Source organism: Ranitomeya variabilis, chromosome 1, assembly GCF_051348905.1.
Source record: "Ranitomeya variabilis isolate aRanVar5 chromosome 1, aRanVar5.hap1, whole genome shotgun sequence".
Taxonomy (NCBI): Eukaryota; Metazoa; Chordata; class Amphibia; order Anura; family Dendrobatidae; genus Ranitomeya; species Ranitomeya variabilis.
This window is the reverse complement of record NC_135232.1, coordinates 1,092,873,592-1,092,899,271: the sequence shown is the minus strand read 5'-3', so window position 1 is coordinate 1,092,899,271 and position 25,680 is coordinate 1,092,873,592. Positions and strand designations below refer to the sequence as shown.

The window sequence follows — 25,680 nt, the reverse complement described above, 5'->3', positions numbered from 1 at the left end:
TCAAGCTGCCTTGCAGTCCGAGGGTACAACAGTGTCAACCCATACTATCCATCAGCGTCTGAATGAAAAGGGACTGTATGGTAGGAGACCCAGGAAGACCCCACTTCTTACCCCGAGACATAAAAAAGCCAGGCTGGAGTTTGCCAAACCTTACCTGAAAAAGCCTAAAAGGTTTTGGAAGAATGTTCTCTGGTCAGATGAGACAAAAGTATAGCTTTTTGGGCAAAGGCATCAACATAGAGTTTACAGGAGAAAAAAAAGAGGCATTCAAAGAAAAGAACACGGTCCCTACAGTCAAACATGGCGGAGGTTCCCTGATGTTTTGGGGTTGCTTTGCTGCCTCTGGCACTGGACTGCTTGACCGTGTGCATGGCATTATGAAGTCTGAAAACTACCAACAAATTTTGCAGCATAATGTAGGGCCCAGCGTGAGAAAGCTGGGTCTCCCTCAGAGGTCATGGGTCTTCCAGCAGGACAATGACCCAAAACACACTTCAAAAAGCTCTAGAAAATGGTTTGAGAGAAAGCACTGGAGACTTCTAAGGTGGCCAGCAATGAGTCCAGACCTGAATCCCATAGAACACCTGTGGAGAGATCTAAAAATGGCAGTTTGGAGAAGGCACCCTTCAAATATCAGGGACCTGGAGTAGTTTGCCAAAGAAGAATGGTCTAAAATTCCAGCAGAGCATTGTAAGAAACTCATTGATGGTTACCGGAAGCGGTTGGTCGCAGTTATTTTGGCTAAAGGTTGTGCAACCAAGTATTAGGCTGAGGGTGCCAATACTTTTGTCTGGCCCATTTTTGGAGTTTTGTGTGAAATGATCAATGTTTTGCTTTTTGCTTCATTCTCTTTTGTGTTTTTTCCTTTAAGACAAATTAAATGAAGATAATACTCCAAAGAATTTGTGTTTGCAATCATTTTCAGGAAGAAGCTGAGTATTATCTGACAGAATTGCAGGGGTGTCAATACTTTTGGCCACAACTGTATGTTCCCAATCAGTAAACGCTGCAAGTTGGACGCCAAGTACATCCACAATGTCCAACCTGCAGCGTCCAGCTGTAACAGAACACTGGATGGGATTTCAAGAAACCACATGCCCACTATGTGTGCACCAACGCCAGCAGCTAACCCGCAGAGACGGACATGAGGCGTGTCTTTCCAGACCGCAGCATGTCAATTTATGTAGTGTAGACGCTCCATTTCCGCTGCATAAATTACCCATAGACTATCATTTGATGCGGCAACACTGCATTATCTTCCTAGTCACATGCGTATTACGTGCGGTAATGCAGCTTACTACGCATGTGTACTAATTTACATAACGGTGACTCTTGCGACACAGCCGGACTTACATGACACAAAGTGGAGGAAAGCACAGAGAGGTCCCCTTCTTTTTAATAAATAATTAAAAAAAAATAAAAAAAATAAAAAATAGCGTTGAGTCCCCCTATATATGTTAACCAGCTAGAGTAAAGCAGACTACTGGGACTGGTGTTTCAGGCTGGTAAGGATCCAATATCCATGAACCTTATTAGCCTGATAATACCAGGCCACAGCAGTCTGCTTACCTTGGATGGTTAGCAAAAATAGTGGGATCCCCGCAAAAAAAAAAAAAAGTGAGGTCCCCTTATTTTTGCTAACCAACCAAATAAAAAGCAGACAGCTGCAGCCTCGTGAGGCCCATGGATTTTGGCCCTCACCAGCCTAAAAATAGCAGCATCCAAAGATGCGCCAATTGTGGCACTTTACCCAGCTCTTCCCACTTGCCATGTAGCGGTGGCAAGTGGGGTAATATTTGTGGGGTTGATGTCACCTGTGTATTGCCATGTGACATCAAGCCAACGGCTTAGTAATGGAGAGGCGTCTATAAGACACCTATCCATTACTAATCCTATAGTTATATGGTCAAGAAACACACAGCCAGAATAAAGTCCTTTAATAATCTTAATTTACCACACTTACTGCATCGCCTAATCCCTGACTACCTCGTCTCCTACAACAAAAATAAAATAAACCAACACAAATACTCCCTGACTGACGTAGTCCAATTACCGAGTGTCCCACGACGAGTCCAGCTCTGCTACATCTGGATGCCTTTGGCTGTTTGGTGGCATGATGCCACCATCCAGCCTGACATCCAGACACAGCAGAGCTTGTAGATGACCACCGGAGATAACTCAGTGGTCATCTAAAAGGGTTTTTGTTTCCTTGCAGGGCAAATTGGAGTAATATGTGCAGCATTATAGAATGCGGTCACATGGGGCTGAAGGTTATATAGGGAAAAAACGGCAACAACGGAGAATTTCAGCCAGCGGGTGCCTGGAACTACAAGACTAAAGGTCCTTTTACACCCGGAATGATTGGAGTTTGTACAATGTCCCTGCCATCCACTGATCACTCAGCAGAAACACATCAGCCAGGTGCACGCACCTTTATAGACATTTACAGAATCACAAGATAATTCTGTCTACTGCTGCTCTGTTAAAAAGTTAATGAGATTCAATAATGTTAAGTAAGGGTACTGTCACACAGTGCAATTTTGATCGCTACGACGGCACGATTCGTGACGTTCTAGCGATATCGTTACGATATCGCTGTGTCTGACACGCTACTGCGATCAGACATCATGCTGAGAATCGTACGTCGTAGCAGATCGTTTGGAACTTTCTTTCGTCGCTTGATCACCCGCTGTCATCGCTGGATCGTTGTGTGTGACAGCGATCCAGCGATGTCTTCGCTTGTAACCAGGGTAAACATCGGGTAACTAAGCGCAGGGCCGCGCTTAGTAACCCGATGTTTACCCTGGTTACCAGCGTAAACGTTAAAAAAACAAACAGTACATACTCACATTCCGGTGTCTGTCCTCCGGCGTCTCAGCTTCTCTGCACTGTGTGAGCGCCTGCCGGCCGGAAAGCGAGCACAGCGGTGACGTCACCGCTCTGCTTTCCGGCTATGGTGCTTACACAGTGCAGAGAAGCTGAGACGCCGGGGACAGACACCGGAATGTAAGTATGTACTGTTTGTTTTTTTAACGTTTACGCTGGTAACCAGGGTAAACATCGGGTTACTAAGCGCGGCCCTGCGCTTAGTTACCCGATGTTTACCCTGGTTACCCGGGGACTTCGGCATCGCTCCAGCGCCGTGATTGCAAAGTGTGACCGCAGTCTACGACGCTGGAGCGATAATCATACGACGCTGCGACGTCACGGATCGTGCCGTCGTAGCGACGAAAATTGCACTGTGTGACAGTACCCTAAGTGAAAAACTTTATCACAACTGTAACCAACAGTATAAAAGTCATGTACAGTGACGACAGTAAAGGTACCTTCACACTGAGCAACTTTACAACGAGAACGACAGCGATCCGTGACGTTGCAGCGTCCTGGATAGCGATCTCGTTGTGTTTGACACGCAGCAGCGATCTGGATCCTGCTGTGATATCGCTGGTCGGAGCTAGAAGGCCAGAACTTTATTTGGTCGTCAGATCGGCGTGTATCGTTGTGTTTGACAGCAAAAGCAACGATGTCAGCAATGTTTTACAATGGTAACCAGGGTAAATATCGGGTTACTAAGTGCAGGGCCGCGCTTAGTAACCCGATATTTACCCTGGTTACCATTGTAAAAGTAAAAAAAAAAAAAAAACACTACATACTCACCTTCTGATGTCTGTCACGTCCCCCGGCGTCCACAGGGTTTAACTGCTTTCGGCAGGAGCGCTGCTGCCGAGAGCTTCCCTGCACTGACTGTCAGTGCCGGCCGTAAAGCAGAGCACAGCGGTGACGTCACCACTGTTACTGCCGGGTGCTGGCGCTGACACATTCAGTGCAGGGAAGCTCTCGGCACGAGCGCGTGCATTTAGCAGTGCTCCTGCCGAAAGCAGTTTAACCCTGTGGACGCCGGGGGACGTGACAGACATCAGAATGTGAGTATGTAGTGTTTTTTTTTTTACTTTTACAATGGTAACCAGGGTAAATATTGGGTTACTAAGCGCGGCCCTGCGCTTAGTAACCCGATGTTTACCCTGGTTACCCGGGTGCTGCAGGGGGACTTCAGCATCGTTGAAGACAGTTTCAACGATGCCGAAGTCGTTCCCCTGATCGTTGGTCGCTGGAGAGAGCTGTCTGTGTGACAGCTCCCCAGCGACCTAAACAGCGACGCTGCAGCGATCGGCTCGTTGTCTATATCGCTGCAGCGTCGCTGAGTGTGACGGTACCTTTAGGCTATGTGCACACGTTGCAGATTTGCCTGTGGAATTTTCTGTGCAGATTCTTCCTCTCTTGGTAGAAAACGAGGGGCGGATTTGATGCGTTTTTGATACGGATTTGTATGCGTTTTTGAAAGTTAATTAAAAATCTATTATTGAACAAAAAAAAAAAAAGAATTGTGATGTCATTCTTGTCCAGCCTCTTCATTTACATACTCCATTGAAGAATAAGGTTTACACACAGAAAGATAGACAGCTAATAGACAGCTAATACACATTAATAAAATGGTACACAAAGAGTTAAATCAAGACATAGACGCAAAATCTGTGTTGGCCGGGGTCACACTTGCGAGAAACCCGCATGAGTCTCGAACCTCAATACCTGGGACCGGATAGTTCAGCTACATAGAAATACATGCAGCCGCACACTCCGGTCCCGAGTGCCGGGTATTGAGGTGCGAGACTCGTGCAAGTTTCTCACAAGTGTGAACCCGGCCAACGCTACATGTGTTTAATTAAAAAATAAAAAATAGAAAAAAATGGCGTGGGCTCCCATGCAATTTTCTGCGCCAGAGAGGGAAAGCCAGCGACTAGGGGCCAATGTTTATAGCCTGGGAAGGGGTAAATACTAGTGATGAGTGAATATACTCGTTACTTGAGATTTCCCGAGCACGCTCGGGTGACCGAGTATTTTAGTGCTCGGAGATTTCGTTTTCTTCGCCGCAGCTGAATGATTTACATCTGTTAGCCAGCATAAGTACATGTGGGGGTTGCCAGGTTGCTAGGGAATCCCCACATGTAATTAAGCTGGCTAACAGATGTAAATCATTCTGCTGTGGTGAAGAAAACCAAATCTCCGAGCACTAAAAAATACTCAGAGAACACCCTCGAGTAACGAGTATATTCACTCATTACTAGTTAATACCCATGGATCTTCCCAGGCTACGAATTTCAGCCCGCAGCTGAAATAGCCTTTACTGGCTATTAAAATAGGGGGACCCCGTATAATTTATAGCCAGAAAAGGCTATGTATACAGCTGCGGGCTGATATTCATAGAATAGGAAGGGACCATGGATATTGCCCCCCCACTACAAACACCGGCACACAGCAGCCCCAGAAATAGCCTCTCTTTTCCCACTGCCCCGTAGCGGTGACATATGGGGTAATAAGGGGTTAATGTCATCTTTGATTGTAAGGTGACATTTAGCTGGCTTAGTAATGGAGAGGCTTCAATAAGACAGCTATCCTTTACTAATCATATAGTTATGAATGGGTTAAGTAAACACACACACGCAGAATAAAGTATTTTAATGAAACACCACAGTTTTGCCATCTTTATTGTACGCTCATTTCTGCGATGCCCTCGTTCTCCTGGAAAAGAATAAAAACTAATAAACCAACAGTATACTCCCTGGTCCGACGCAGTCCATTTAATAACGAGTGTCTCACGATGATCTCCCCTATAGAGCTGTCACATCAAGAGATGTGACTGCTCTATAGTCCTGCAGTTACACTTGACAGGAGACAATGGCTCCTGCAGTGTTATCACTAAGGCTTGAATGGCCTCTCACTTTACAGCACTGCTGCGTGAGAATATTCCCACGAAGCGGTGCCGCAAGTGACAGTATGAACTCTGCACTCACAGCAGCGGAGGGATACAGTGCAGTGTTGTTCCTTCCAACATTGTTTCGCCGGAGCACCTGGAGAGCGGCTGCATCTACCGATGTGACAGCTCTCTACGAGAGATCGTCGTGGGCCACTCGTTATTAGATGGATTACTGCGGATCAGGGAGGTTTTTTTTTTCTTACAGGTGACCGATGGCTTTGGGGATTAGCTGTGTGGTTGTGGTGAGTATGTTCTCTATGTTGTATGTACTGTGTGTCTATGAGTATCTTTTTTTTTTTTTTTTTTTTTTTACATACTTGAACACAGTAGACGGATGATGGGACAACTGTCCCATCATCCGGCTACCTGTCACTGTAGCAGGCATAGCCGGATGGGACTGGAAGTCCCATCGGAGGATGCCTGCCTACACACAGACCCGCACGCACACACACAGCCCAGCACACACGCACCCGCACATCTTCTCCACTCACACATATCTCCCGATCTGCAGCGTTTCTCACAGGCACATCCCAGCAAATCAGCAGATCTTTTTTACACCTGCGGTTTTGCTGCGGATTGGCCTCACACAATGGAAGTCAATGGGTGCAGAAACGCTGCAGATCCACAAAAAGAATTGACATGCTGCTGGCAAAAAAAAAAAAAAAAAAAGCTGCGTTTGTGTGTTTTTTTTACAGGAGGCCATTTGTGATCAGTCACATGGTTCAGCTCGCTGTTCAGGAAAAAGGGGGTTGCACAGGAGATCCACTGGCAAAATCTTCAGCTAATCTTGACTTCCCTATTTAAGACAAGAAAAATCTGCAACAAATCCTTATTTCCATTCTTCTCCTTGTCGGTCTCGTATTGCGACCACATACATGTTCGCCTGTGTACAATGTCATCCATTGAGCTGATAGAGATCAATACACAAGACAAAAGAAACAACCTGAACCACGACTTCGATGAGATATATAGACAGAGATATATAGATAGAGATATAGAGAAATATATATATATATATATATTATATATTAATATATATATATATATATATATATATATATATATATATATATATATATATATATATACACACACACATACATACATACACACACACACACACCACAAAGGTGATGCAATGTATACTCGCACTTGTCAGCGAGCCGTCAGCTCTCCGCTCTATACAGACTGCAGTATAAGCATGAGCAAGCAGAAAACGCTCAGAGCCAACGTCCATATATTACAGCATGTTACATCACATTAAGGGGCCGATCATCATTGAAATGAGTGGAGTTCCTAATTCTATTTATTTTTGCCCAATTCATAATCTTCATAATCAGTTTTGTACCTTTTTACATTTTTTTAACCAATTTTTTTTTTTGCTCATCAACAAGGACTTTGTTAGCTACTGCCACATGTTTTCGACCCAAATTTATGATGTGACTTGATTTTTTTTTTTTTTTTTTTAACCCCAAATGTGGTTTCATCTACCTGGTGTACATTTTTTAGTTATCTTTGAGCAGTTGAAGACCAACATGCATGCAACATCTCACGCAATCGTAATAACTCCAAAAAGGTAAGAAACAGGTAGAAGAGTGGGGGGAAAAAAAGCATCTTTCATCTATGCAGAATTGAACCACAGTGCGTAGTTTTGATGAATATGACAATGTCCACAAAGGCAGAAAAGAACAACGGGACCAAAATATTGATTTAAAAAAAATGCAAATTATGAATTTTTCCATTAAAAACCTTAATTTAACAATGGAAGGCACCAAAAACGTACAACTCAGAAGTAAAACTGACCTCTAGCCCCTTAGCGACCACCGCTGATATAATGTGACACTGGTCAAATTTGAAAAATTTGGCCTGGTCACTAAGAGGTTAAGGGAGACATACGCGACTTTACACCACCCTATACATAGCGGTAGATCTGAAGCGGAAATGTCGTGTGTGCACATCACCCAATTGTGTCTTCACTGGCGTCAGGTGGCAATGTGTAATATGTGATGTCTGCCCGGCTCCCCACCACCAATGCCTTACAGCACCACTGACAACTTTTTTTTTGGCAAAACCAGACACAGAACTGCAGGACAATTTACATTGCAAAGGCCGAAAACTGCAGGGAAAATCTGCGGAATACATGTGATGTGGCTGCACAACGTGAATCAATAAGATGCCATAAGGAGCATGGACTGTATTAAAGACAGCAGTGATCTTACCAGGGCAACTTAACATACAATTAAAGGGCGTTGTTAGAATTTTTTTATATAGGGTTGTAGGTGTTGAAAATAAACTTGGCTGTGCTCCCCTCCCCCCACTTCATTGCTGCCTCAATAATGTTATCTGAGGACAGTCTGCAGCAGTGGCATCCAGGAGTCGGTGTCCATTTTTGTGGGGTTGAATAAAATGGACCGACTCCTAAAAATATATAATAAATTGGGTTTAGTAGTACAATACAGGATGGGCTGCAAATGTTTTCTTGAGAATATGGGAATGTTATGAAATGTCCAATAAACGTCTGATCAGTTCCTGATCTGAGGATCTCGGCTTTTAGATGAGATGAATCTGTGCTGCACTTTATGCACGTGCTCAGTAATATTGGAGAGTCATAGATGAGATGAATCTGTGCTGCACTTTATGCACATGCTCAGTAGTGACCAGTGCTGTGGCGTCGTAGTCGCGGAGTCAGGAAAACTGAGGAGTCGGAGGTTTGACTTACTGACTCCACAGCCCTGGTGACATCATGACTACAGCACAGGAGACCAATGCAACATGCATTGACTTGTGCAATCTAACATTATTGCCCCCCCATGTCCGCTCACTAGAAAGTGTTTTCCTTCATAACCCACTGCAAGTTACTGTGCACTGGAAGGAACACACAATTAAAGGGGTCGTCTGGTGGATTGGTGATAACATGCCGATTAATGGGAGTCTGTCTGCTCAGACCTACACAGATCAGCAAAAAGGGGGTGCTCTTACCATTGTTAGAATGGAACGGCATTGTGGACTACCACTCCATTCATTCACTACAGGGCTGCATTTGGCTTTTTCTGGCAGAAATAAGCGACAGTCAACAATACGACAAGCTGCGTCATTTTGTAGCATGGAAGCTGAACTCCGAACTGTCAATCGGTGAAGGTCCTAGACATCGGACTCCCACTGATCTGCAAGTCAGCAGTAGATAGGAGATTACTTGGACAACCACTTGATGCAATTAACAAATCGCTCACGTTGAGTGAAACATTTATCACATTTACCTTTATGTTTTGGGAAAAAGGGACACGTGCAAATGATTACCAAAAACTGCTACAGGTTTCCTTCCCAGAGCGGCGGTAAGCGATGACAGGTAAACTCTGTCAGTAATTCTACTGAGGCCGGGGTCATACTAGCGTATGGCATCCGATGCGAGAGCAATATGCTAATGCGAGCAGGAGCTGAGTGTCTTGCGTCTTTGCTCCGAGCCTCTCGCATGGAGAGGATAGGAGCACAGCTGCGGAGGAGGCAGAGAAACTAATTTCTCCATCTCCTCCATTGCCGGCGTATATCTCACCGCACTCAGATGATAGCCAAGTGATGTGCGTTGTGTCACTCGCATCCATAGACTTATATGGGTTGAGCCGAGACTCAGCCAAGTCTCTGTGCCAATCAATGCGATTTTTCTTGCATAACGATTCGGCATGAGAAAATAATCGCAGATGTGATCTGGGGTTATTGCGATTCTACCAGACAATATCATGTAATGTGGATGTTACCGGGGTACTGACTATGGGGTGTGGAGTGTTCTACGTATGATGTATACACAGTGTACGATGTGCATATATACTACGTGAAATGTTTATATACTCTCTATAAGGCTACTTTCACACTAGCGTCGTGCACTGCACGTCGCTATGCGTGTTTTCGTAGAAAAAAAGCATCCTGCAAAAGTGCTTGCAGGATGCCTTTTTTTCTCCATAGACTTGCATTAGCGACGCAGTGCGACGCATTGACACGTCGCAACCGTCGTGCGACGGTTGCGTCGGACCGTCGCCACCTAAAACGTTGCATGTAATGTTTTTTGGTGCATCGTGTCCGCCAATTCCAACCGCGCATGCGCGGCCGGATCTCCGCCCCCTCCTCCCCGCACCTCACAATGGGGCAGCGGTTGCGTTGAAAAACAGCATCCGCTGCCCCCGTTGTGCGGAGCTTTCACTGCTTGCGTCGGTACGTCGCAATTCGTCGTGCATCGTACGACGCTACTGTGAAAGTAGCCTAATACACAGAGAGAGAAAAAAAAAAAAAATAAATTATATATATATTAAACATTACACACATGTTGCACTGCGTTCTGACATCATAACACGTGTGGCTGAGGATACAATACGTCCTATTTCCTACATATTGTGCATTGTTATATCGCACTCTGTATGGTGATCTGGAAGATATACTTATGGAAAATAAAGATCACTGTTAGGGCTCCACGTACAGAAGAAACCTGACCATTTATTCTGATCAGCGGTAGGTGCTGATACACGTCACTTCATATCGATAATTTGGTGCCAGAGTAGGGATCCAATCTGTAATAATAGGTATATGAAAAATCCGCATTCAAAGGAACGACGTGAAGCAATGAAAAAATATATTTGACCAATTCAATATATCAAGAATTATTAAAGTTTGGTCCTGAATCCGGACCTTCATCAGAATGGTACGGGCTGCGGGGGTAGCGGTGAGGGTGCGCACTGTGTAGCGCTGCAGTGGGTGCCACCCACTGTATGGTGCTATATAATATGGCTTGAAGTGCCAATTTTGATCCGACCCACGGAAAAATCATGGAAGTGTGAATGGCCCCCATAGGCTCTCACAGGTACAAGTGCTATCCGTGAAAACAATGGGCGGCACTCGTACGAGAACATCAGACATCTGAATGAGCCCTGGTATTGTGATATACCATATACAATGGACATAACGCATTATAAGCTGAGCACAGTAATATCTCATTGTATGTACATTATTACACTACACAAATGATGCATAATGTGATATACAGTATATAACCACTATACTGTACCTTGTTACCTATACCTGATAACATAATACAACCGGACTATCACATAGCACTACATTGTATATAATGTACATAATACATTATATTCTGTATGTGGTAATACACAGATCACATATAATGTCCAATATATAATAACACTACACCAGGAGTACAGACAGACGAGGCCCCTGTGTAAGAACAGTATATGGGTCCTCTGCAGTTCAATAATTCATCATTATCCACAATTCCACCTGTAATGGAGGGATTAGTGGCCCCTACCTCCTGGGCCCCGATAGCTGCAGCAATGATGTGTCCTCCCCGGCACTACACTGTACATGCCGATTTATATCCTGTATCTGATAACAGATATTACACTGAACCTATTGAATATTATGTAACAGCACGGTATATAATTAAGGATAATTAAGGCTATGTGCACACATTGCGGATTTTGCTGCGGATGCGCAGCGGATCTATAGCTGCGGGTCCGCAGCAGTTTCCCATGAGTTTACAGTACAATGTAGACCTATGAGAAACTGAAAACGCTGTGCACATGCTGCGGAAAAAAACGCGCGGAAACGCAGAGGTTTACATTCCGCAGCATGTCAATTCTTTCTGCGGATTCTGCAGCGGTTTTACACTTGCTCCATAATAGAAAACCGCAGGTGTAAAACCGCACAAAAACTGTGGTAAATCCCCAGGAAAAACGCAGTGTTTTTGCCCTACGGATTTATCAAATCCGCTGTGGAAAAATCCACAGCCCTCACAACGTGTGCACATAGCCTTACATGATGCATTATACCTGTATGTAACATAGTATAAATGTACATATAACACTGGGCAGCAGGGTGGCTCAGTGGTTAGCACTGCAGCCTTGCAGCACTGGAGTCATGGGTTCAAATCCAACCAAGGACAACATATGCAAGGAGTTTGTATGTTCTCCCCGTGTTTGTGTGGGTTTCCTCCGGGTTCCCCAGTTTCCTCCCACATTCCAAAGACATAATGATGGGGAATGTAGATTGTGAGCCCCAATGGGGACAGCGATGACAATTGTAAAGCGCTGCGGAATAAGATAGCGCTATATAAAAATAAATATTATTATTATTATTATTATTAACACTAAGCTACATTATGCCTACAGTGTAATATATACAACAACAAAACCAGAACACATGTCTTGAAGAGAAAAGGGGCTATTAGCACTAAATAGTGGTAAGAGACCCAAAGCCTGAAAAAAGGCAACCCACTCCATGCTATAAGAGAAATAAGGAGAAGAAAAAGGGGTATAACAATATATAAATTTATTTAAATATACAAAATAGTCATAAGCAATATCAAAAGAGTAAAAAAAAAATATTCTACAGAAAATATATAAAGGTGCATAAGAGTGATTTAAGGAGACAGGTATCCACCGGTGTGCAATGCCCTAGATGTGAACCAGTCTGACAAAATCAGCTTACTAGTAGTAAGGTAACTGCAAGTCGCCGCTGTTATAAATAATCCAATACAGTGACAGAAAGTCTATAATCATATACACATAATGTGCAACGCTTACCGCTAAAGTAGAGGGCAATGTGGCACACCGGAGTGGAACCGTGATAAAAACAAGACCCCCGACGCGCGTTTCGCTTCTGGTATTACCGCTCAAGCGGTAATACCAGAAGCGAAACGCGCGTCGGGGGTCTTGTTTTTATCACGGTTCCACTCCGGTGTGCCACATTGCCCTCTACTTTAGCGGTAAGCGTTGCACATTATGTGTATATGATTATAGACTTTCTGTCACTGTATTGGATTATTTATAACAGCGGCGACTTGCAGTTACCTTACTACTAGTAAGCTGATTTTGTCAGACTGTTTCACATCTAGGGCATTGCACACCGGTGGATACCTGTCTCCTTAATTCACCCTTATGCACCTTTATATATTCTCTGTAGAATATTTTTTTTGTACTCTTGATATTGCTTATGACTATTTTGAATATTTAAATACATTTATATATTGTTATACCCGTTATACTCCTTTTTCTTCTCCTTATTTCTCTAGTGTAATATATACAGTATTACATTGTATAGAACACTTCACTGTATATAGCAGACATGGTGTATAATAGCCAGTGCATAATACATTGTGTACACTGTACATTACACTGGATATCACACATACATGTCCTGTATACACCATACACTACACCCTATATACCGCACACAATGTGTATGTCCTGTATACACCCTATATACCGCACACAATGCGTATGTCCTGTATACACCCTATATACCGCACACAATGCGTATGTCCTGTATACACCCTATATACCGCACACAATGCGTATGTCCTGTATACACCCTATATACCGCACACAATGCGTATGTCCTGTATACACCCTATATACCGCACACAATGTGTATGTCCTGTATACACCATATACTACACTCTATATACCACAATGTGTATGTCTTGTATACACCCTATATACCACACACAATGTGTATGTCCTGTACACACCATATACTACACTCTATATACCACACAATGTGTATGTCCTGTATACACCCTATATACCACACACGATGTGTATGTCCTGTATACACTCTATATACCGCACACAATGTGTATGTCCTGTACACACCATATACTACACTCTATATACCACACAATGTGTATGTCCTGTATACACCCTATATACCACACACGATGTGTATGTCCTGTATACACTCTATATACCGCACACAATATGTATGGCCCTGTATACACCATACACTACACCCTATATACCGCACACAATGTGCACAGCCTGTATAGACCATATACTACACTATATACTGTACATGGAGCATTACAGACTGTATGTATACACCATATATTATATAGCACATATACACACACCACACATTTCACTGTATATCACATACCCTACACTATATGCTCTGTATCACACTACCCCTCCTCCTAGCACAGGCTCCGTACACAATGTGCGCCGTCCTGTTGGGGGCAGTAGTCCCAGCCCGGGCCGCACCGTCTCTGCCCGGTTCACACCACATTTACCTTATCGCAGTACCGCCCCACCAGCTGCTTCATCCGCCAGTGCGGACCGGTAAACACATCCACCTCGTCCGGGAAAGGAGCCATTCTCCACTCTCCATACAGGGCAGACGACGCGCAGCTCCACAGGCGGCCGGCGGCTACCAGGACGGGAACAAACCTGCGACCACACTCCTCATTACAAGTGCGCAACTACGGCCTAGCGCCACTGCGTCTGCGCACCCATCGCCCGGCGTCACGCCTCGACTTGCTGCTATTACGCACGCGCGCTTCTCGGACAAGCCTTTTCAGCGGCGCCCTGAAGCGCATGCGCACTGCCCATTGAAAGACGGTATGTGTCGACTGTGCTAGCTGTACCAACGATGTTGATGTCATGGTGTTACTGATGCATGCTGGGAGTTGTAGTATTAATCTAATTCCACCCATTAACTCTATGTGCAGTAATGTCAGGAGCCCCTCCTCCTCCAGGAATATTTATTCATTACTAGTCATTAGCCAACAGGCCTATATTTGTATGGAGTAGAGAACTTGTGGCAGCCATGATCTGACAAGCAGACCTAAGCTAGTGTGAAAGCAGCCTTTTACATACTTTACCAAATTTCCTCATTTTTACTGTCACCGTCCTTTTACATTGTAGTGTACCACTGCACGTTGACAGGAAACAGAGTCCACACATATGTTACATGGCGAAAAGTATTGGAACACAAGTGTTCATCATTTAATTTAGTTTTTTCCTTCAGTCCCCTCGCCCTGGGGTAAAACATCCGACCCTCACCCCAGGTGTATAACATCCAGCACCTCACACCACCACCCCTACCCCGGTGTATAACATACGGCCCTTCACCGCCCCGGTGTATAACATCCGGCCCCTCACCCCCCAGTGTATAACATCCGGCCCCTCACCCCCCGGTGTATAACATCCGACCCTCACCCCGGGTGTATAACATCCAGCACCTCACACCACCACCCCTACCCCGGTGTATAACATACGGCCCTTCACCGCCCCTGTGTATAACATCCGACCCCTCACCCCCCGGTGTATAACATCCGACCCTCACCCCGGGTGTATAACATCCAGCACCTCACACCACCACCCCTACCCCGGTGTATAACATACGGCCCTTCACCGCCCCTGTGTATAACATCCGACCCCTCACCCCCCGGTGTATAACATCCGACCCTCACCCCGGGTGTATAACATCCAGCACCTCACACCACCACCCCTACCCCGGTGTATAACATCCGGCCCTTCACCGCCCCGGTGTATAACATCCGGCCCCTCACCCCCCAGTGTATAACATCCGGCCCCTCACCCCCCGGTGTATAACATCCGACCCTCACCCCGGGTGTATAACATCCAGCACCTCACACCACCACCCCTACCCCGGTGTATAACATACGGCCCTTCACCGCCCCGGTGTATAACATCCGGCCCCTCACCCCCCAGTGTATAACATCCGGCCCCTCACCCCCCGGTGTATAACATCCGACCCTCACCCCGGGTGTATAACATCCAGCACCTCACACCACCACCCCTACCCCGGTGTATAACATACGGCCCTTCACCGCCCCTGTGTATAACATCCGACCCCTCACCCCCCGGTGTATAACATCCGACCCTCACCCCGGGTGTATAACATCCAGCACCTCACACCACCACCCCTACCCCGGTGTATAACATACGGCCCTTCACCGCCCCGGTGTATAATATCCGGCCCCTCACCCCCCGGTGTATAACATCCGACCCTCACCCCGGGTGTATAACATCCGGCCACTCACACCAACACCCCTACCCCGGTGTATAGCATCCGGCCCTACACCACCCGTGTGTATAACATCCGGACCCTCACCCCCCGGTGTATAACATCCGGCTCCTCACCACCCTGGTGTCTAACATCCGGCCCCTCATATCACCCCACCTACTCCGGTGTATAACATTCCACCCCTCACTATCCCAGTATATAACATCCGGCCCCTCATTCCACCCTCCCACCTTGGTGTATAACATCCGGCCCCTCACCCCACCCCCTTACCCTGATGTATAACATCTGGACCCTCACCCACCGGTGTATAACATCCGGCTCCTCACCACCCTGGTGTATAACATCCGGCCCCTCACCTCACCCCACCTACTCCGGTGTATAACATTCCGCCCCTCACTACCCCGGTATATAACATCCGGCCTCTCATCCCACCCTCCCACCTCGGTGTATAACATCCGGCCACTCACCCCACCCCCCTACCCCGATGTATAACATCTGGACCCTCACCCCCTGGTGTATAACATCCGGCCCCTCACCACCCCGGTGTATAACATCCTGCTATTCACCTCACCCCACCTACTTTGGTGTATAACATCCGGCCCCTCAGTACCCCGGTGTATAACATCCGGCCCCTCATCCCACCCCCCACCCAAATGTATAACATCCGGCCCTTCACCCCCGGTGTATAACATCCATCCCCTCGCCCTCAGTGTATACATCGGTCCCCTCACCCCCAGTGTATACATCGGTCCCCTCACCCCCAGTGTATAACATTTAGCCCCTTGCCCCCCTGGTGTATAACATCCAGCTCACCCCCTCGGGGTATACAATGGGGAAAAAATTATTGTCAGCCACCAATTGTGCAAGTTCTCCCACTTAAAAAGATGACAGAGGCCTGTAATTGACATCATAGGTAGACCACAACTATGAGAGTCAAAATGAGAAAACAAATCCAGAAAATCACCTTGTCTGATTTAGCAAGATCTATTTTGCAAATTATGGTGGAAAATAAATATTTGGTCATTAACTAAAGTTCATCTCAATATTTTGTGATATATCGTTTGTTGGCAATGACAGAGGTCAAATGTTTTCTGTAAGTCTTCACAAGGGTGGCACACACTGTTGGTGCGATGTTGGCCCATTCCTTCATGCAGATCTCCTCTAAAGCAGTGATGTTTAGGGCCTGTCACTGGGCAACACGGACTTTCAACTCCCTCCAAAGGTTTTCTATTGGGTTGAGATCTGGAGACTGTCTAGGAAACTCTATGACCTTCATATGCTTCTACAAAGCCACTCCTTCGTTGCCCTGGCGGTGTGTTTGGGATCATTATCATGCTGAAAGACCCATCCACGTTTCATCTTCAATGCCCTTGCTGATGGAAGGAGGTTTGCACTCAAAATCTCTCGATACATGGTGTGGAGAAACGGGGTCAGCGGGTGCTCTCGTCCGCTGGCCCGGCTGTCTTTAGCAAGACTGCATGGACCACGGCTCATACCATTGAACGCCCGCTCTATCTCCCAGTGGGCAATACACTACACAGACAACACAGGGTTAAGGTAAAACAGTGTGGCAATACTTTATTGAACCACAACACACAATAGCAAACAGAACAATCCCACCAATTACCCCAAGATGGTGCACATTACAGGGCCTCACCCTTCCGCTGACTCGCCGAGATAATGGTAGATGTTACGTCCGATCTCCCAGGGTCGCTACTTCATCTGTGGATTCACGCACAGAGAAGAGGTAACAACAAGCATAGGGAGATGACCAAGAACTGTCCATAGAGTCCATACAAGGTCCAAAGCCAGTTGACATGATGTCAGAGCTCCCAGGGTCGCTACTTCATCTGTGGATGCACGCACAGAGAAGAGGTAATGACAAGCATAGGGAGATGACCAAGAACTGTCCATAGAGTCCATACAAGGTCCAAAAGCCAGTTGACACGAGAGTCACCACCTGGCTTATCTGACCATCTCCATGGAACCAGGCGACCAGCGGGTCCCAAACCTGGCTTTATCCAAAGATATCCATGGTTCAGAGATGGTCATTGGATCAGATCTGTGTCCTTCCAACCGGAGCCAAAAACTCCTAGGTTGTTTCCTATAGAATCCTACATCAGTGTCCCTCGTGATAGTGCCATGATGAATTGGCTGCAGTCCTTTCTCTTGTGATTTGCAGAATGTCTGGCTGGTAGCTCTGTGTTACTTCAGTCTCCCAGGATGTGATCTCTGAGTCTTTTTATACCCAAGGCATGTAAGCTATTTTTAGAATTACCCAGGGTCCTTCAGTCCAACATCAAGATAAGGTAAACAATGGTGATGGGATCAAGGTAGCACTATTAGCATATCAGCACACATCAATAAACAAAGCTTAACACACTCTATGTACAGTCACTATTACAGACTTAAGGTACCTTCACACGAAACGACGCTGCAGCGATAGCGACAACGATGCCGATCGCTGCAGCGTCGCTGTTTGATCGCTGGGGAGCTGTCACACAGACCGCTCTCCAGCGACCAACGATGCCGAGGTCCCCGGGTAACCAGGGTAAACATCGGGTTGCTAAGCGCAGGGCCGCGCTTAGTAACCCGATGTTTACCCTGGTTATGTTATGACCCCAATGGCAGAGGGTCTCAGAAATATTTACTAAGTCTGCAAACACAAGAACCAGCTCATAGGGCAGTGGTAACTGGGCTGACCATATATCTAATCCTAGCACCACAAATAACAGCAGCCAGGGAACGTGCCTACGTTGATTCTAGACATCTCGCGCCAGCCGGAGAACTAACTAACCCTAGAAGGGAAAAGAAAGACCTTTCATGCCTCCAGAGAAAAGACCCCAAAAGTTGGATACAAGCCCCCAACAAATAATAACGGTGAGGTAAGAGGAAAAGACAAACGTAAGAATGAGCTAGGTATTTAGCAAAGAGAGGCCCACTAGCTAATAGCAGAATATAGTAAGATAACTTATATGGTCAGCAAAAACCCTATCAAAAATATCCACGCTGGAAATTCAAGAACCCCCGAACCGTCTAACGGCCCGGGGGGAGAACACCAGCCCCCTAGAGCTTCCAGCAAGGTCAGGAATCACATTTAGTACAAGCTGGACAAAAATGAGAGCAAGCAAATAACCCAAAAAACAAAGAAGCAGGACTTAGCTTAATTTAGCACGAACCGAGACCAGCAGATAGGAGCAAACAGAAAGGATCTGATTACAACGATGCTAGGCACTGGACTAAGGATCCAGGAAGTTTATATAGCAACACCCCTGGACTAACGGCCCAGGTGGGTGCAAACTGAGGGAAGAAACTCCCAGAGTAATATCACTAGTAACCACAAGAGGGAGCCAAAAAGTCTAATTCACAACAGTACCCCCCCCTTAAGGAGGGGTCACCGAACCCTCACCAAGACCACCAGGGCGATCAGGATGAGCAGCGTGAAAGGCACAAACTAAATCGGCCGCATGCACGTCAGAGGCAACCACCCAGGAATTATCCTCCTGACCATAGCCCTTCCACTTGACCAGATACTGAAGTCTCCGTCTGGAGAGACGAGAATCCAAGATCTTCTCCACCACGTACTCCAACTCGCCCTCAACCAACACCGGAGCAGGAGGCTCAGCAGAAGGAACCACAGGCACAACGTAGCGTCGCAACAAGGACCTATGGAACACGTTGTGAATGGCAAACGACACCGGAAGATCCAAGCGAAAGGACACTGGATTAAGGATTTCCAATATCTTGTAAGGACCGATGAAGCGAGGCTTAAATTTAGGAGAGGAGACCTTCATAGGAACAAATCGAGAAGACAGCCACACCAAATCCCCAACACGAAGTCGGGGACCCACACCGCGGCGGCGGTTGGCAAAACGCTGAGCCTTCTCCTGTGACAATTTTAAGTTGTCCACCACATGATTCCAGATCTGCTGCAACCTATCCACCACAGAATCTACCCCAGGACAGTCAGAAGGCTCCACATGTCCCGAGGAAAAACGAGGATGGAAACCAGAGTTGCAGAAAAATGGCGAAACCAAAGTAGCGGAACTAGCCCGATTATTAAGGGCAAACTCAGCCAACGGCAAGAAGGTCACCCAATCATCCTGATCTGCCGAAACAAAACACCTCAAATAAGCCTCCAGAGTCTGATTAGTTCGCTCCGTTTGTCCATTAGTCTGAGGATGAAAGGCAGACGAGAACGACAAATCAATGCCCATCCTAGCACAAAAGGATCGCCAGAACCTGGAAACAAACTGGGATCCTCTGTCAGACACAATATTCTCAGGAATGCCGTGTAAGCGAACCACATTCTGAAAGAACACAGGAACCAGATCGGAAGAGGAAGGCAGCTTAGGCAAAGGCACCAAATGGACCATTTTCGAAAAGCGATCACATACCACCCAGATGACAGACATACCCTGAGACACCGGGAGATCAGAAATTAAATCCATGGAAATGTGTGTCCAAGGCCTCTTCGGGACAGGCAAGGGCAGGAGCAACCCGCTGGCACGAGAGCAGCAAGGCTTAGCTCGAGCACAAGTCCCACAGGACTGCACAAATGACCGCACATCCCGTGACAAGGAAGGCCACCAAAGGACCTAGCCACCAGATCTCTGCTGCCAAAAATTCCTGGATGACCTGCCAACACCGAGGAATGAACCTCGGAAATGACTCTGCTGGTCCACTTATCAGGAACAAACAGTCTGTCAGGTGGACAAGAGTCAGGTCTACCAGCCTGAAATCTCTGCAACACGCGTCGCAAATCAGGAGAAATGGCTGACAAAATAACTCCCTCTTTAAGAATACCAACTGGTTCTGCGACTCCAGGAGAGTCAGGCACAAAGCTCCTTGAAAGAGCATCAGCCTTCACATTCTTTGAACCTGGTAAATACGAGACCACAAAGTCAAAACGGGAGAAAAACAATGACCAGCGGGCCTGTCTAGGATTCAGGCGTTTAGCAGACTCGAGATACATCAAATTTTTGTGATCAGTCAAGACCACCACACGATGCTTAGCACCCTCGAGCCAATGACGCCACTCCTCAAATGCCCACTTCATGGCCAGCAACTCCCGATTGCCAACATCATAATTCCGCTCAGCAGGCGAAAACTTCCTAGAGAAGAAAGCACATGGTCTCATTACCGAGCAACCAGGGCCTCTCTGTGACAAAACGGCCCCTGCCCCAATCTCAGAAGCATCCACTTCGACCTGAAAGGGAAGTGAGACATCAGGCTGGCACAAAACAGGCGCCGAAGTAAACCGGCGTTTCAACTCCTGGAATGCCTCCACGGCTGCAGGAGCCCAGTTAGCAACATCAGAACCTTTCTTGGTCATATCCGTCAAAGGTTTAACAACGCTAGAAAAATTAGCGATAAAACGACGGTAGAAGTTAGCAAAACCCAAGAACTTCTGAAGACTCTTAACTGACGTGGGTTGAGTCCACTCATGAATAGCTCGGACCTTGACTGGGTCCATCTCCACAGCAGAAGGGGAAAAAATAAACCCCAAAAAGGGAACCTTCTGTACTCCAAAGAGACACTTTGAGCCCTTAACAAACAAAGCATTCTCACGCAAAACCTGAAACACCATCCTGACCTGCTCCACATGTGAGTCCCAATCTTCAGAGAAAACCAGAATATCATCCAGATAAACAATCATAAATTTATCCAGATACTTCCGGAAAATATCATGCATTAAGGACTGAAACACTGAGGGAGCATTAGAGAGCCCAAAAGGCATCACCAAGTACTCAAAATGACCTTCGGGCGTATTAAATGCAGTCTTCCATTCATCTCCTTGCTTAATGCGCACAAGGTTGTACGCACCACGAAGATCTATCTTGGTGAACCACTTGGCACCTTTAATCCGGGCAAACAAGTCCGACAACAGAGGCAAAGGATACTGAAATTTAACAGTAATTTTATTCAGAAGCCGATAGTCAATACAAGGTCTCAAAGATCCGTCCTTCTTGGCCACAAAAAAGAATCCCGCACCAAGAGGGGAAGAGGATGGACGGATATGCCCCTTCTCCAGAGACTCCTTGATATACGAACGCATTGCGGCATGCTCAGGTACAGACAGATTAAATAATCTTCCCTTAGGAAATTTACTACCCGGAATCAAATCTATGGCGCAGTCACAGTCCCTATGAGGAGGCAGAGCACCGGATCTGGACTCGCTGAACACATCCTGATAATCAGACAAATACTCAGGAACTTCCGAAGGAGTAGAGGAAGCAATAGACACCGGCGGGGAATCAGCATGAATTCCCTGACAGCCCCAACTTGACACAGACATTGCCTTCCAATCCAAGACTGGATTGTGGGTCTGTAACCATGGCAGCCCCAAAACGACCAAATCATGCATTTTATGCAGAACAAGAAAAACGAATCACCTCCCGATGTTCAGGAGTCATGCACATGGTTACCTGCGTCCAAAACTGCGGTTTATTTTCCGCCAATGGCGTAGCATCAATACCTCTAAGAGGAATACGATTTACCAACGGTTCAAGAACAAAACCACAGCGCTTGGCAAATGACAGATCCATAAGACTCAGGGCAGCACCTGAATCGACAAACGCCATAACAGGGTAAAAAGACAATGAGCAAATTAAAGTCACAGACAAAATAAATTTAGGTTGCAAATTACCAATGGCGACAGGACTAACAACCCTTGTTAGGCGTTTAGAGCATGCTGATATAACATGTGTAGAATCACCACAGTAAAAACACAACCCATTCTGACGTCTATGATTTTTCCGCTCATTTCTAGTCTGAATTCTATCACATTGCATTAAATCAGGTGTTTGTTCAGACAACACCACCAGAGGATTAGCGGTTTTGCGCTCCCGCAAACGCCGGTCAATTTGAATAGCCAGCGCCATGGAATCATTCAGACTTGTAGGAATGGGGAAACCCACCATTACATTCTTAATGGCTTCAGAAAGGCCATTTCTGAAATTTGCGGCCAGAGCACACTCATTCCACTGAGTAAGCACGGACCATTTCCGAAATTTTTGGCAATACACTTCAGCTTCATCCTGGCCCTGAGAAATAGCCAGCAAGGCTTTTTCTGCCTGAACTTCAAGGTTGGGTTCCTCGTAAAGCAATCCGAGGTCCAGAAAAAACGCATCAATATTTGCCAATGCCGGATCTCCTGGCGCTAGCGAGAAAGCCCAATCCTGAGGGTCGCCCCGTAAAAAAGAAATAACAATTTTAACTTGCTGAGCTGAATCTCCAGATGAACGGGGTCTCAGAGAAAGAAACAATTTACAATTATTCTTGAAATTCCTAAACCTAAATCGATCTCCAGAAAACAGTTCAGGAATAGGTATTTTAGGTTCAGACATAGGACTACTGGTAACAAAATCTTGTATGCCCTGCACACGAGCAGCAAGCTGGTCTACACTTGTAATCAAGGTCTGGACATTCATGTCTGCAGCAAGCACAAGCCACTCAAAGGTAAAGGGGAGAAAGAGAGGAAAAAAAAAAAAACTCAGAATTTCCTTTCTTATTATCCCACTTCTGCAATGCATAAACATTCAATGTTGGCCTGGCATACTGTTATGACCCCAATGGCAGAGGGTCTCAGAAATAGTTACTAAGTCTGCAAACACAAGAACCAGCTCATAGGGCAGTGGTAACTGGGCTGACCATATATCTAATCCTAGCACCACAAATAACAGCAGCCAGGGAACGTGCCTACGTTGATTCTAGACGTCTCGCGCCAGCCGGAGAACTAACTAACCCTAGAAGGGAAAAGAAAGACCTTTCTTGCCTCCAGAGAAAAGACCCCAAAAGTTGGATACAAGCCCCCAACAAATAATAACGGTGAGGTAAGAGGAAAAGACAAACGTAAGAATGAGCTAGGTATTTAGCAAAGAGAGGCCCACTAGCTAATAGCAGAATATAGTAAGATAACTTATATGGTCAGCAAAAACCCTATCAAAAATATCCACGCTGGAAATTCAAGAACCCCCGAACCGTCTAACGGCCCGGGGGGAGAACACCAGCCCCCTAGAGCTTCCAGCAAGGTCAGGAATCACATTTAGTACAAGCTGGACAAAAATGAGAGCAAGCAAATAACCCAAAAAACAAAGAAGCAGGACTTAGCTTAATTTAGCACGAACCGAGACCAGCAGATAGGAGCAAACAGAAAGGATCTGATTACAACGATGCCAGGCACTGGACTAAGGATCCAGGAAGTTTATATAGCAACACCCCTGGACTAACGGCCCAGGTGGGTGCAAACTGAGGGAAGAAACTCCCAGAGTAATATCACTAGTAACCACAAGAGGGAGCCAAAAAGTCTAATTCACAACAGGTTACCAGCGTAAAAGTAAAAAAAACAAACAGTACATGCTCACCTGCGCGTCCCCCAGCGTCTGCTTCCTGACACTGACTGAGCTCCGGCCCTAACAGCACAGCGGTGACGTCACCGCTGTGCTTTCACTTTCACTTTAGGGCCGGCGCTCAGTAAGTGTCAGGAAGCAGACGCTGGGGGACGCGCAGGTGAGTATGTACTGTTTGTTTTTTTTACTTTTACGCTGGTAACCAGGGTAAACATCGGGTTACTAAGCGCGGCCCTGCGCTTGGTAACCCGATGTTTACCCTGGTTACCAGTGTAAAATATCGCTGGTATCGTTGCTTTTGCTTTCAAACACAACGATACACGGCGATCGGACGACCAAATAAAGTTCTGGACTTTATTCAGCGACCAGTGACATCACAGCAGGATCCTGATCGCTGCTGCGTGTCAAACGAAACGATATCGCTAGCGAGGACGCTGCAACGTCACGGATCGCTAGCGATATCGCTACAAAGTCGTTTCGTGTGAAGGTACCTTAAGGCTAGGTTCCCATTGCGTTAATGGGATAGCGCTAACGGACAGCGTTGCATGGCGAAATTAACGCCGTGCACCGCGTCCGTTAGCGCTCCCATTGCCGACAATGTTATAGCGCATTGCTAGCGCGTGTCATTTCCGGCACGCGCTAGCGATGTGCCGGTCTTTTGTAGCGCGCCTCGGACGCTGCTTGCAGCGTCCGCGGCGCGCCAGAGGTCCGTTCCCCGCTCTCGCAGATCGGGGATCTGCGAGAGCGGGGACGTTAACGCGACCCCTGAACGCGGCCCCGAAAAAGACATTGCGTTAGCGCAATCCGCTAGCGCTCGCGCTAAACGGATTGCACTAACGCAATCTGAACCTAGCCTAAGGGTATGTGCACACGTCCGGATTTCTTGCAGAAATTTCCTGAAGAAAACCGGAAATTTTCTGCAAGAAATCCGCAATTTTTTTTTTGCGTTTTTTTCGCGTTTTTTTCGCGTTTTTTTAGCATTCTGCAAGCGTAATTAGCTTGCAGAATGCTAAAGTTTTCCAAGCGATCTGTAGCATCGCTTGGAAAACTGACTGACAGGTTGGTCACACTTGTCAAACATACTGTTTGACAAGTGTGACCAACTTTTTACTATAGATGCTGCCTATGCAGCATCTATAGTAAAAGATAGAATGTTTAAAAATAATAAAAAAAATAAAAAAAATGGTTATACTCACCTGCAGGCGTCCGTTCCTATAGATGTCGTTGTGGTTCAGGACCTTCCATGACGTCGCGGTCACGTGAGCGGTCACGTGAGCTGTCACATGACCGGTCTCGACCAATCACAAGACAGTGACGTCATTGCAGGTCCTTCACCGCACACCAGCTTTAGAAACCGAAGCGGCAGCATGCAGCAGAGAGGCGGGAAGACATCGAAGGTGAGTATAGGACTATTTTTTATTTTAATTATTTTTTTTTACCAATTATATGGTGCCCAGTCCGTGGAGGAGAGTCTCCTCTCCTCCACCCTGGGTACCAACTGCACATAATCTGCTTACTTCCCGCTTGGTGTGCACAGCCCCGTGCGGGAAGTAAGCAGATCAATGCACTCCTAGGTGTGCGGAATCCCCTGCAATTCCGCATTTTAATGAACATGTTGCTTTTTTTTCCGCGATGCGATTTTTTCGCAGAAAAAAAGGCTACATTTGCACAAAAAATGCGGAATACACT

The 25,680-nt window shown here is 46.3% G+C and overlaps 1 protein-coding gene across 1 annotated transcript in view; it reads right to left on the bottom strand.

Annotated features, from left to right (window-relative positions):
* Nucleotides 1–14,223, bottom strand: part of FBXL5 (F-box and leucine rich repeat protein 5) — a 37,508-nt gene extending 23,285 nt beyond the window's left edge. Inside the window, exon 1 of the mRNA XM_077280026.1 lies at nucleotides 13,881–14,223. Within this exon, the coding sequence (XP_077136141.1) occupies nucleotides 13,881–13,964 (84 nt within the window). The 5' untranslated portion in view covers nucleotides 13,965–14,223. The remainder of the gene's footprint in view (nucleotides 1–13,880) is intronic.
* Between the last annotated feature and the right edge of the window lie 11,457 nt (nucleotides 14,224–25,680).